Source organism: Heliangelus exortis, chromosome 1 (genome assembly GCF_036169615.1).
Source record: "Heliangelus exortis chromosome 1, bHelExo1.hap1, whole genome shotgun sequence".
NCBI classification, from domain to species: domain Eukaryota; kingdom Metazoa; phylum Chordata; class Aves; order Apodiformes; family Trochilidae; genus Heliangelus; species Heliangelus exortis.
Window position 1 is genome coordinate 107,976,153 of NC_092422.1, and position 14,628 is coordinate 107,990,780.

General features: G+C 42.4%; 1 protein-coding gene across 9 annotated transcripts in view; it reads right to left on the reverse strand.

The window, feature by feature from the left end:
- PHLDB2 (pleckstrin homology like domain family B member 2) overlaps positions 1-14,628 on the reverse strand; it is an 85,734-nt gene that overhangs the window by 53,862 nt on the left and 17,244 nt on the right. For 8 of the 9 annotated variants that reach the window (XM_071757398.1, XM_071757391.1, XM_071757406.1 and 5 more), the window contains exons 2-3: positions 5,992-6,101; positions 1,394-2,742 (exon numbers count right to left, since the gene is read on the reverse strand). In XM_071757398.1, the coding sequence (XP_071613499.1) occupies positions 1,394-2,742; positions 5,992-6,040 (1,398 nt within the window). In that variant the 5' untranslated portion in view covers positions 6,041-6,101. Of the gene's footprint in view, positions 1-1,393; positions 2,743-4,088; positions 4,214-5,991; positions 6,102-14,628 lie in introns of those variants that run through there. The other variant, XM_071757415.1, reaches the window with a different exon arrangement.

Sequence of the window (14,628 nt, forward strand, 5' to 3'; positions counted from 1 at the left end):
TGGGAAGGAGTATTGATCTGGATAAATAAGACAAGGTCAACAGTATGAAGGCCAACAGGGCCAAGTGAAGGGTATTGCACTTGGATCACAAGAACCCCAGGCAACACTACAGGCTTGGGGAAAAGTGGCAGGAAAGATGCCTAGAGAATAAGAACCTGGGGGTGCTGGTTGGCACCTGGCTGAACATGAGCCAGCAGTGTGTCCAGGTGGCCAAGGCTAACAGCATCCTGGCTTGTATCAGGAATAGCATGGCCAGCATGAGTTGGGTAGCAATTGTTCCCATGTACTCGGTGTTGGTGAGGCCACACCTTGAGTTCTGTGTTCAGTTCTGGGCCCCTCACTACAAGAAGGAGATTGAGCTGCTGGAGCATGTCCAGAGAAGGGCAATGAAGCTGACCAAGTGTCTGAAGAACAAATCTTAGAAGGAACAGCTGAGGGAACTGGAGCTGCTTAGCCTGGAGAAGTCTGAGGGGAGACCTAGTGGCTTTCTACAACTACCTGAAAGGAGGCATTAGTAAGGTAGGTGTTTGTTTCTAGGAGGAAAATAAAATCAGTACAATATGAGTGGATTTTAACAGGGTGAGACAGACTCTGTAGTCCCTGCAAAAACTTTTTTCTAATAAATAGTAAGTATTTTCTCAGGGGCTGTTTCACTATGAAACTGTTTCAACATTCTTTGTGTATTCTCAAGACCTTTTTCCTACCCAAAAGTTGCTTCAAAGATATATGAATTCCACTGTGCTGTCAAGTTGAATCTTGAGCTGAAGCTGCATGAGCTGCTTTATGCTGACAAGAATCAAAGACAGAAACTCTGTCCCTCTTGGCTCCTCTCCATTTCAGGAAGGGGAGAAGCAAGGAGCCATACATTTTAATGTAAAATAGTCAGAAGGAAAACCCACAACCAATCAAAGCAAGCTCTGATGATGGATGTTGAACCCACACCAATGTATACCTGACTCTGCAGCACTGCACACACGACTTAGAGTAGCTTATATAGCGGGGACTCCTTTTTTTTACCCATTTACCACAAAGTGAGTAAGTAGTACCTTCATCTAAAACAAAAAGTGCTGGATCCCTGCAGAGCAATTTGTGGGTTTTATGCACATAGACATTTTAACAGAGCCTGCAGGATGACTGAACAATTTACATGGGTTCCAATATTTTTTTAAGATGGCTGGATGGTCTTCTCTATCCTTTTACCACAGCACGGTCTTTCAGCATTTAGCTTCATGGACTGCAATAATACACAAAGCTTCTGAAGCAGACAACATATGAATGTCAGAACAAAGTGGCTTATGCTTCTCTGTACCCTCATGATGGCTAGATCTGGAATGAATTATTGTGCAAATGCTAAATTGCCATGAAAAACTAAGAGGAAAAGAAAAAAAAATACCAGCCGTTCCATCTCCTGCTCCCGAAGCCGCTCTTCTCTCTGCCTCCTGTGATAGTCCATGAGATCTTCTCTTCCCGAAATTGAGCTAATGCTGTTCTTCCTCTCTCGCATGGATGTTTGCAGTGAGTTTGGTGTCTGTCTGTAACTTTCCAGATCTGGATCATCAAGTTCCACGGAACTGGTGGAAAGGTTTCTTCGGACAGAGAACGACCTGTCAAAATCCACTGGGGAGAAGGAACTACTGGGACTTGTTCCTGAGAGTCCAAGTCTATCGAAATCATCAGAAAGATATGGGGAAGAAGGTGCTAGAAGCATTTTTTTAGCAACTCGAGGGCTTGCAGGAATGCTAAGAGTTGAACCCATGTAGGGATTATTCCCAGGGACAGAATTTGCATGTGGTGAAACCCCTGAGCTGCAAGAACTAAAATTCAGGTAATTATCAGCATCTAAAGCATTCTGAGGTAGATCTTTTTCTCCAAGTTTTTTCCTTTTAATATTACCCAGAGAGCTTCTGGGGGGCAAACTTAATGGCACCATCTGGCTTTCTGTTGATTTATAAAGTCTGGGTAGGGAACGACTGTACATTCCCATGTGACTTAGAGATCCACCGGAGTATTTCCTAGGCCGTGAACTCAGAGTCTCCATCATAACATCCTTGTGTTTCACTGGTTTTATGTGAAGGGCCAGGCTGTCCTCAGTATTCATCCTCCTGACTTGCTTTGGGCTAGAAGGCATGCTGGCCGCCCCTGAATTGCTAGCAGGTGAAACCATCAGCTCATTCCCTGAGCTTCCATTCCACATGGTCAGAAGAGAGCCTGAGATCTTCTTCGTTTCCAGTATTCCTGGAAAGTAGAAATTGTCATAGGACTTGTTTTTCTGACTATACTTTGAGTAGTGAAACTTATCCATGTGTCCAAGGGATTTTTCATTTTCTCTGCTGGCATGAATATCAAAGTCTGTCCTTCCTAAACTATACCCACTGAGGGATGGAGATGTGCCCGGTATGGAACCCAAATGCTTTACAGAGATGCTTTTATCTGGAAGATATGGGCTTTCACAGGGGAACTGCTTGCCTCCTTGGATTTTGGTAACAGAGTGTGCGTTTTTAACACTGGAGGATGAATTTTGTTTAACTGGCATAGGCTGTGAAAGGGTTAAATAAGAGCCAGCATAGTCCCCATTTGTTTTAAACTTGAGACTTGATGAATATTTCCTTGGGTTGAGGTTTTCCATGATATCCTGGAGACCATTTTCAAGGGAATTTGCCACAGAACCCTTTCCCAAGCTAGCATTTTGTAATTCCATCTGGTTTTGTGTGTGGCTATACTCTGCCATAATCTTACTGGAATCTGTAAGGAAGAGAAAACAAGAAAAAAGAGTTTCAGCAAATAAGTAGCCTCTCACATGTGCATTCCTGCACATTAACTTGGAAAGAAAACTTTTCCTAACAATTACTGTGCTTATAATAAACATGTCTCAGATCATTAAGAAGGGTAGAGGAACATCACATTTTCAATTCATATTTAAAACCAGCAACTCAGTCAGAAAGAGGAGAGCCTCTTTCTTGGGTGTCCTATCCATTGCAGGACTCTGTGGCTATACCTTTATAATCCTTAAGATGTCCATCAAGTAAGGAAGCATTGCTGTCCTGATGTTTTACAGCCAAGGAAGAGAGGTACAGAGAGAAGAAGCAAAGATGAGACCCAAGTTAAGAACTGGACATAGGTCTCGTACGATTCAGAGCACAGGACACAAGGTACTGCTCTGGCCACCTCTTATTTTAACCTGTGTAGCTACTGCATCCAGGCCCCAAAATATCATTTACCTCAATTCAAAGCTCAGTAAGAGTTTGTCATCTTTCTGCTTACTCTCTGCGCTGTTATGCACAACTTCATGGAAGAGTACAAAACTAAGGCCTGTTTTCCAAGGTGTTTCAGTTCAGTGCTTATAAAATACAAAGCTGTAACTGTAACTCCAATAAGAACTTTACTTAAAAGATAGCCTTAAAGAAGTATAATACTAGACTCCATGACCCCATAAGAAACACCACCACCACCACATTAACAACACTGGCAGAGACTTAAGGTTCTAGGTCTTAATGCTTGATCAGAATTATAATCCATATTCTGAAAGAGGGCATAGACTAAAAAGCCTTTACTATGCTGAATGCTATTGTTCAACGTGTCCATCCTGCCTGTTCTGAGTTCTATTTTGTTAAAAGCAGAGAAAAGGATTCAGCTCCTGACAGCCTCAGTCACTGCAGAAGATAAACAGGACCCCCAGCAGGTTTGCACTGAGACCTCAGTTGATGTAGAAATGGCACCATTAACATTTAGAGCAACTGCTTCAATGTGCTAGGTTGCTTCTCAAAATAATAAAGCACTCTTCAGACTCAGTTCCTGCACTGCCAGAGAGTGTTGCTTCTGAAACTAAGGGTCAAATCTGGGATTTATTCTTGGCTGAGTCACATTTCACCTGTGATTTGAGCCATCATGTGAGAAAACTAATCTCAGCTTGACACTCAGCACGAAAACCTAACATTCAAATGTGTAAAGTGTCTTTAAAATCCTTAGAGGCAACACTTTAATCCTCTTTCAAGTACCACTTCAGACAGTTATATGAACTCAGACACAAAACTTAGATTCCCACCCCCTCACCAGAGCTGAGATGATCTGGTTTCAATGAGGATCACTACCTTCAGATACGACATGGAAGGTGGCAGTGCATTATCTGAGCAGGTCCTTGCTTCTGAAACCTTCCTTGCTAACAAGGCAAAATCCCTTGGAATTCATTACTGTCCAGGGAATTATTCAATAGACCTCTGTCACTCAGGCTTCCTCTTTGCAAACTAAGTAAGTAAGTAAGTCTAAGTACGTTCTCTTCAATTCTTAAGAAACAAACCCTGAAGTTTAAAAACAAAGGCAACAGCAACCTTCATTAATTAAGTAATTGAATAGGCAGAAGATAAAAGGAGTCGGTATTATGGGAGAGGAAAATAAAAAATATCAAACTCTGTATTGAACATGTGGACCTGGCTAAGTATGTGTTTATCAAAAGCTCTGCTAGTTATCAGAAACAGTAACTTGCAGCTTCAAAACCTTGTCTCAGGTTTATTACTACACAGAATTTAATATTTTTGTGCTTGCTGTGATTTTATTTGCTCTAATTTTAACATGTTTGCTATGGTGATACAGCTATATAAGTTCCCTTTGAACCAGGAAGGTCAAAGAGTTCTCCATCAGACCATCACCACTGTGAGCAGAGAAACTGCAGTTTCTTTGTCATTTTACTTGACTTTTTTTTTTTAGCTATTTTCACAGCTTTTGATCAACAGCAATGGCAAGTTCGAGTAAACAAAAGGTGGAACGAGATCCACGTTCATCAGAACTCTTGTCAGGGCAAGACAAGATGATTCCCAGATGATTTCTGGAAAAGATCAAACATTCATCTTGTTAGCGGTATTATGAGGAAGAAGAACAAGATGTAAAAGTTACCTGAGAGCACAGACATAAACCACAATGTATATAGCCTGTATACTTAGCTTTCCACTGTGGAACAGAACCGAATTTCCATCCTCATCAATCTTTCTCCTTCCCTCTTCCAAGCCTCTCTTAAAAAAATGATCTTATATCAAGATTTTACTGTCTAAATTATAACTTGAACACAGCCGAAGTTCAAATGTTTTGCATAAATTCCACTAACTCCTATATAAATAACTGAGCAGACACATTAATGGGACATGGACAATTGCTTATTAGTCCCTTGCAACACCAGTAGGGCACGTTTAATCCTACAAAGACTGGATGCTGTTGCCAGAAAACAAGTCAGCTCACGGAAACTTTCAAGCCTGTTCACCACAGCAATGAAGGCTTCATTGTACTTGAAATCCAAACAAGTACAGTAAGAAAAGGTCACAATACCTTCACGTAGCCACTCAGATTCAGCTTTTCTCTCCTGTACCTTATGTCTGTTCCTCTGCCTTTTCGGTTCCAGTGCCACAGTACCCGCAATTACATGGTTAAGTCCCAACTGGACTACAGCACATGTTTAACTGAACCATAGCTGCTTCCCACAGACCAGATCTTGTTTATTTAGTGTATTTCTAGGGTAATATTTGGAATGAGAGTTTAAGAGTGTGCCAGGATGCACATCCCAGCCAATCCTGCCTTCGCGTGCAGTTATCAGGACTGGGGCCACGGCGTTCCCTGAACCCATCCAGCCTCCAGCTCAGCCTGAGTTTTTGTTTGGTAACCTTCAGCATGCAGTACAAGGCTTGTCTGTTTAGAAAAGTGTAAATAAACTCCCCCCTTTTTTTTTTTTCCCCCCCTCATTCCTTTTCTTTTCTTCCATTCTCAAGCTGTATAGCTGGGGGTCACTGATATCTATTCCAGCCAGGCACTAAACTATTGGGGGAGGGCTGGCTGGCTGCAGTATGTCCAGCCCTGGCCTTGTTTTGGCTGATGAAATGAGTTAGACATGGAATAAGAACAAAGCACTCATCTTATCCATGTGTCAGAAGAATTAAAGGACCAAAATTGATAAATTCTGAAAGACCTCAGTACACTCAGAAACAAACTCCATATTTATTAATTGATTACCTGATCCAACATTCTGAAAGGAGGAGATGTTATTTCTGTTCGGCATCATATTTGTCTTCTACAAGGTGGTTAAAACAAAGCTAATTTGAGTGATCCAGATAGATTCTGACCTGCAAATAAAGTAACAAAATAATTTTTTAAAAAGCATTAAGAAGTGTATTCTGAGAATATTTTTGAGTGTGTAATACAGACCAAAATTAGCATTCTCAGAGACAAAAAATTAGCGTCAAAGACAATGCAATAACAAGTATGTTAAAAGCTGTTTGGAAAGGGCAATCCATGTTTAATGTGGATGCTAAGAACAAAACCGACTGCAGCTGTTTTATCCATTTAAAAGCCCATATCATTTGATTTGATAACTGGCCATTCTCTCTGTTCCTGATTATGCAGGCAGTTACTAGTCACAGCTCCTGAGTTTTGTCTGAGTTTCTGTAGCTTCCATAAGAAATCACTAGCAAGGTTGGACTTTTCTGCAGAAGATTTTGTATTTGAAAGTCCACAGCCCAATTTCAGCCTACGCAACACCAGCATCCTGCAGTCATGAAGAAACCTGTGCAAAAGCAGGCATGAGATCCAAAACACAAAAATGTTTTTGCATGCCATGATTTCTCAGGTTTCACAGAAGCCAGACTAGGAATCCAAGGAGATTCTTTAAACTTTGTTTGAGAGAGAGAAAAAAAAATAAAAAAATTGATAGAGCTACAGGAGACACTTGGCTTAAGTGAAACGCCAAAATTAAATTCCAGCCACTAAAGACTAAAATTAAATCCAAATAGATCTCTAGTGAGTTGTTCTATAAAAAGATTTATTTTTTAATATATACACACATCTGTTTTCAAAAGGTTGACAAAAAAGCTTTAAAAAAAACCTACAGCAAGTGACAAAATTAATGGTGACCATCTGTAGGTCCTCTGAGCTTTAACTCTGGACAAGCAAATAGAAACGTGGCAGAAAAACAAGTGAAGAATAGAGACAGATGTCTGGGGCTGTCTAGAGCCGAGCAACCCATCTAATTAACTGCACTCATCACAGCTGCAATGTTTCAGGTCTCTGTTGCAAGGACTTTCCTTGCCATGCTTTTTGATGTTATCCTCTTAGGAGGACAGCCCTGGGAGCAGGGAGCTTGCTCCTAATCCCTGCAGAGGAAGGCTCCTTCACTGTGACCTCTGGGCTTCTGCCTCACCTGCTTCCCCTTAGGTGCTCTCCAGCAGGGGACAGGTCCTGTCTGCTCCCCAAGGAATCCCCCTGCACTGGTCTCATTTGCAGTGCTTTTTCTTTCTCTGCAGGCATCACTTCTCACTCTTAAGGAGAGAGTTTCTACCCCATGGGGTATCTCTACAGCCCTCACAGAGAGAGGTGGGCTTCACCGTGACAGCCTCCTCCTAGAGCACACAATCTACGGTTCTCCAAAACCTGTGCTGCTCTCCAAGGAGTCAGGATGAGGAGGGACACCCTCAGACCCTCCAGCAGAGTCCTTCACAGAACTGGAGTTCTCCAGAGCAGAATGGTGGGCAACAATCCAGGCAGCAGATAGCTTTTCAACCCAAATTTCTTGCTCAACGGGTTATTCTGTTGACATGAAACATTTACCATCCTTTTTATCCCAATGGATCTTCCACCCCACAGTGAGACTCCTTCCTTGATTCCTACCAGCTTGCCTCACACCTTCACAACTAGAAAGCTGTGCAGCATCCCAGGCACATTCCTTGCCAGGGCTGGGGATGCCTGTGGACCCCCAGCAGGGCTGTGGCTGACAGGCAGCTGACCCTGGCAGGAGTTAACAGAGGTTCTCCCACTTGCCAAACTGGCTCTCTGACTTTGTCTGCCTACAAAATGTGAAGGACTAGGGTAGGAATCCTGTTAAAATTGCTGCTGTGTTGCTGTCTTGCCATACAGCTTGTGTAATAACTATTCAATATACTGCACGTCAAGTGCAGAGCTCCCCAGGAAACAAGCAAAAATCAAACTTTTCAGGACATATCCTACTTGACTTGGAAAACTAGTGACCCTCATCGTTTCACTGTTCTGTGACAAAAGTACAACCATATAATCAAACACAAATCTAAATTATGGACAACTTGGAGTTAAAAGACAGAAAAAAGTGTTCATTTGAAAGAAACTTAAATACCATTAGTTTTCCTACAGCTTTAGCATTGCTGCTTTATGATTAAAGCCATTGGCAAAAATCACCAAAAAAAAAACCAAAACTCAAACCCATCCTTTCTATTCCATGAGAAGATGGCTACTGCTTAATCAATGTGACAAAGACTAAAGTGAGAACAGCTGAGAGGGGAGGGTATCTATGTAATTGAAATTTCAGTCTTCAGTTTGGTTTGGTGAATACCTGGGTTTGCTAACAGCTGAAAGGAAGAATGTCTTTTCTATGGTTAAACATTTATATGGTTTCAGTTCAAGAACTCATTACACATCTCTCTTCTTAGAGGATGAGAGATCAGAGAAGTTGCCACCTAGCAACTATGGGGGGGGGAAGAATTTTCTAAAACTCTGCTGTAAGCATAAGCAAGGAACAATTAATAAGCAAATAAACAGCTCACACCCAACAGTTTGTCTGCTCACAAGAAATTATATTCTTTTAGATGAGGGTTGTACAGGGCCTCATCCAGCAACCAGTGAGTCTGACTCTTATTACAGAGCACATGCCGTGCTCTGCCTTGGCTGGAACGAAGCAAAATTATTTCATCTGGGATTTATAAAGTCATCTGAAGTGAATGTATACAGAATTACCAAATCATGTTTCGTCTCTGCAGTACCCAGGCCAGATTAAATTTTGTTTCACTAACGACCAGAAGAAACAGTGATTCACGACTCAAACAGGCAGCAAGTCAAACAATGGATTCCAGTTTTGAGATATTAATACACAGGGTGTCTTGACAGTAAAAACTCCCTTTCCTTCACAAAGAAGTCTAGGGCTGCAGCTCAACCAAGCCCCAGGTACAGCTTTATCCAGCATTTAGTCTGCTGAGGGCAACGTTTTCTAAGGACACAGTTTCTCACCTCTTCCTTTACTCTGCCTGGGCTGATAACCAACTCCCTATTGTGGCACTCACTTTGCTCTTAGGTTGCAGACTGAGGGGTTTGTGATGCCTGAGGCATTGCTGAAGTGCTCTTCTGACTGAAAATAAACAGTCATTTATAAACAAACTCTCATCTCTCCTTTAAGGCTTTTCTGCTCTTCTTTGTTTCTTCATTTTCTGTTTCTTGAAAAAACACATTATGAGTGGGTCCTGGCAGCTCCTATTCCTAACACTTCTCTTTAGGAACTCCTACAGCATCATGCAGCCATCCACAGAAAACAGATGTTTTCCCCAAGTGATGGAGGGTAAGGCCAAAAATCCATCCACTGCCACAGCTGGCACAACATCATCTGAGTTTCGTTTGGCCAGAAACAAGAAGGTTTTCAAATTATTAGGGTCTGTTTTAACTGTTCCAATAAAATACATGTTGTTCACAAAGTAAAAAAGCCTACATTTTCCACCCTGAACTAAATCTGGTGAATGAGTGCTGGTAGCTTTGGTGCCCAGAGATTTAATTTTCCTGTGGTGTAATACACCTAAGTGAATGAATAGACTGATATATCACATTGATATACTTTATCCGTGTATGACTGAGGACAATGCACATGGCTCCTGATTAAATCAGGACTGCTTTTTTCCTTTGACTTTGTTTATTTGCAAACAAAGTCCTGATAGGTTTAAATGGATGTGGATGTTAAACTCACTGGGATCTACAGTATAACTCCAAAAAACACTCAAGTATAAATCCATTTTACCCCAGCACCCTAAAGCCTACTGTCAAAACAAAGCAATATATTCACAGAAAGGCACCTGCATTATTTCATGGAGATTCTGTACCTATAAATCAGTGACTGGACACATCCTTATGAGAGTCCACAGCCATCTTTGCCAAGAACCTGGCAACTTGGCAATGATGCTATCTAAAAGTCACCTTAAAAATCCTTCTTCATTTCCTCCTTCTCCTCCCCCACAACACAATATACTAGGCTTAGAGCTACAGCTAATTTCCTGCTAGTATAGCCCTGAAGTCAGCTCAGTCCCTGGCTTTTCATAATGTAGGTCCTGCAATCCATTGGTCCCTGTAGCAGAAGTGAGGGCAAGCTCACAGCTTGGCACCTTCACCAACACAAAATAAATTAAAAATCAAATATCCAGATTTGACTAAGTCACTCCCTCATAATCCTGCAGGCTTCCGATGAGGAAAAGGGAGAGGCAGAGGAAGTCCCTCTTATGGCTTATCTCTTCCTCCAAGAAATTACCGTGTTGGATACTGGCGAAGGAGCAGAAAAAGGGCAACACAACAGCAATAGAAAACACCCTAAATAACTTTACTTCCCTCATAAACCACATCTCTTTTGCAGGACTAATTACCCCAACTACTCTAAACATTTCACTCAAATAAGAAAATTTTTAATTATTCTGTCCTACTGTATGAGTAGGATTCTCAAATACTTGATAAGGATTGATGTTGAAGGGTTCAAATCAACTGCCCTTTCCAGTAAAAAGAAGCCATGTAATCATTTGAATCCAGTCATGACAACTGACAACTTTAAATGCACATTAAGTATGAAAACATTCATTACCATGTAAACACTATAGTTTGTTGACTACAAGTTGAGATTTAAAACACTGATATAAGAGACTCTTGAGTGTGTCCAAATAAAAATGACAGTGAAAATGTTGAAGTTTTATAAATTTTGTGCCATAATAGCTACTCCTACCTGAAACTGAAACTGTTAAAGTACACATATCAATGAATCCAATCTAATTCCTATGTACTGGGTAAGACAAAATGTTAGACCATTTATCAGATTGAATTATTTGACTGGACATCAGTGACTCTTCCTTATTTTGCAGTCACGCAAACAACTGCTTCATCTGGACTGAATATGAAGTGTGTTGAGGTAAGGAGAGTTAATTCCTTTCTGCCCAAACAAAAGCCGCCAAAAGGTAGAAATGTATTAGAAGAGATTTCTGTTAAAACAAAGAACTCCTTTCTTCATGCAGAAAAACAGGACTGGCAGAGGACAAGCCATATGTCAAGTCATATTCATCTTTCCTATCCTGGCACATTTATGGTATTTAAGCTTAAGAGTTCAGTTATCTGACCTAATGACTGATTAGTTTTATGCCAGTAATGATGAGCTCCCTGGTATTATTCTAACACTATTTCATTAACTCCTCTCCTATTGAGAATTTGAGCATGCTAAAAAGACTTGCAAATTGAGACTTAAAAAGTTCACAGATACAGCAAAAAGAAAGCTTGGCTGGTGGACTGTGATTGTGTTCTACTGTGCAGACTAACACACCCCAAACAAAAAATATAGCTAATGTAGTAATACATGTACATAAATATTCTAGACCAATATAGTTCTCACTCCTGAAGCCCAAGAAATACAGACTTTCTTCATCCAAAATTTCAGGATGGGGGCTGGGGGTTGAGTGAAAAACAATGATGAATCCAAATTCATACTGTACAGGAGCAGAAATTCTCACTGTATAGGAGCAGAAAGACTCTAAAGAAACCTTTCTCCTTTCCCACCTGACATGATTAACTTGCCTCTAGGGTGCCCCTAAAAAATTCAACGAGAGTTTGCCTTAGCCAGCAGGTAGGTAAGTCCTAGAAAATGTAAGCATCTAGAAAAACTAATCAGAGCAGCTTCAAAGTTCATCTACTCACTTTTTCTTTTTTTGGTCTTCTTGGATGTCCTTACCATTTTTTTTCCTATCTGTCTCTTGAATTTCTCTCAGGCAACCTTTGCCCAAGATCTGCTCTCCTCTGTGCTGATTTCTTTCACTGCCACTTTGTGCCTGTCACTTCCTTTCGTTACTCAGTTCCCTCCAGTGCCCACTTATTCTGACAGTTTCTGTCTCTCTGATTTCATTTGTCCATTTCTCCACAATTTGTCTCCTTCCTGAGATGCTTGCCCCATATTTCCAAACGTCCCCTCCAGCTCTTCAAACGTTTCTTCATTTTCCAGCACTCTCGGGGCAGTGAGCATGCCCCCCAGACTAAATGCTTCTCATCATACTTGCTTGGCAAACCACATCATGACAGTGACAGCTCAAGTGCCATCCTCCCTGGCTGCTGTGCTACTGTGCCATGGGCCTGTCTGCTCAAATACAGGGCTGCATTTGTCAGCAAGTCATAAAATCATACAATCCCAGGACTGCGCTCCCTCAAGCCAGGAATGAGGTGCTATACCTTCAGTCACATCATTTAATATAATTAAGGCAGTTAAACAAAATGGTTCTTTAAAAAAAAAAAAAAAAAAAACACAAAAACCAACAATCCCACCTGCATGAGCTTTGAGTCATTAAAACAAGCCTGGTCACATTTATTGACTTCTGTGCTACAGTCTCTGAGGGATCTTCTACAGGGGAAAACTCTTGGATTTCAGTTGCATCTCGGATGTGCCCCACTAGCCCAAACCAAAGCCTACTCGGGCATTATCTCCTCTGAACACCCAAACATGGCATCATCTTATAGCTGTTTAATTAGTGCAAAGGGAAGCACTGTATGCTATACTGGAGTTACTACACATCAGAACTGTTTGCTTTAAAGAATGAAAATTGAGAGAATACACTCCATGTGCAGTGAACACAGCAATAAGTTTTCCATAAACAATAATCAGCACTTCGCCCCCACTTTCATTATTTCAGCCTTTCTCTGGATCTATAACGACAGGTGAGATCTTCCCATCCAAGCCCCTTTAGTCCTTCTTAACCAACTCCAGCCTCAAGGTAGACCTGCAATCTTTACCTCAGCCATCTTCTGCTTCCTATCTAAAACCAAAAATTCTCCAAATTTTTTCATGATGGACTTAGTTCCTTCCATACAAAGGTCAACTGGTATCTTTGCATGCTTTCAAGGAGATAGTTGCTAATTGCATCTTATAAGCACAGACAATCACTGATTCAGAAAAAAAGGAAAATATGACTATTCTTCCTGTCCTGGTTGCTGCCAAAGCTTTCCATTCCCTCAATGAAAACATGGACACACAAGACTCAATTTAACATTTGTCAAAATGGAAAGGAAATAAATTTCTGGTGTGGAAAAGTAACTATAAAACAACCAAAAATGGTACTACTGGCTCTGGAATAATTCACTGGTATTATCTGACTGCCTTAAAAGTATGTCCTTGTCTTCTACCCCTTAGCAGAGGCCTAACCCTTCCCCTGACAGCAAAGCTAGGCACTCTCCCATGATATGATAACTTCACCTCCTTTCTCCCTACATTGCTTCCTTCTACTGTAGGAAAACAAACCCATCCTCCCTGGTGATTCCATTTGGCACTCCCATGCCCTTCCTCTCCCACCTCTCTTCCTTTCCCATGCTAATACCTTATATCTGGGGACTGTATCTATAAGAATATAGAGAAAGAAAAAAAAAACAACAAAACAAAACCAAAAACTGAGAAGTTTGCTAAAAGTGAGAACATGTAAAATTGCCTCTCTTGTCTGCTTCTTTTCCCAAAAGGGAGGGAATGTGTGGCACAAAGGCAAAATAATCACCATGGCATTCACTGGTACCATGTCCACCCAGCTGGCCTGGAGACACAGATGTGGAGGATTTGGGCATGTGCAAAGTCCAAGTGTGCAGACAAGATGATACATTGACAAGATGAGCATTTGGGGGCGGGGGGAAGGAACTGGGGACAAAAGCCATGTGTTTAAGATCAGGCAAGCACTCAGTGGCAGAGGCAGAAAGCCCACCTCTTGAGCCTTTATGTAAGCACAGCCCGTCTATTTACACTTCTGCACATGGGGAAATTCCTCAGGCAGCTTTGGGGCAGGAGGAGAAGGAGCGCAGACTGTTAGTTTCCAGCCCGCCCCTCCTTTTGCTGGTGGGTATCAGGTAGCTTTCCAAAAAGGCTCCTATCTTATCTCCAAGGTGAATTTACCATCGAGCGTGCGGCTCCGGGCGACACCGAGGCACGCCCTGGCACCGGCTGTTGACAGGGCTACAGGAGGGGTGATTTACTGAGCTCTATCGGGGGGAACCGAGCCTAAAACCCCTTTGATTTCCCCAAGCCAATCAGACGGAATGCCGGATTCCCGTTGCTAAACTCCAGCGATGCCGAGACGGCATCCATCGCCAGCTCAGCCTGAGGAGAAACCCATCTCCGCTGGGCACAGCAGCTCCTGCACAGCCGCAGGCTTTAAAAGCCACGGGCTTAACAAAGAAGCGCGGACAAAGAGCCCTGTCCTACCTCTTCCCCTCCGCCAGGTAGATTATTGACGATGGGAAAACAACCAAAGACGAACCAAGCCCCGCGATTCCTCCCTTGCCTCGCCGGCCCACGGACGCCCCCGCCGCCGGCCGGGACAGAGGCTTTGTTCGCCGGCGGGGACGCGGCAGCGCCCGCCGGCACCGGGGGGAAACACCCGGACAAAGAAGGAGAGGAGGCTGGCGCCGAAAGGGACATGGGGGGATGGCTGCAGGGTCCCCGCCGAGTCGGGAGGTAAAGGAGAGGGACTCCGCCGCCGCCGCCACCACCCGCCAGAAACGTGAGGGGGTCGGGAGGTCGTTGGCACAAACTCGCCTAAAAGTAGCAAAAAAAAACCCCAAACAAACCAACGGGCGACAGCTGTGAGCAGC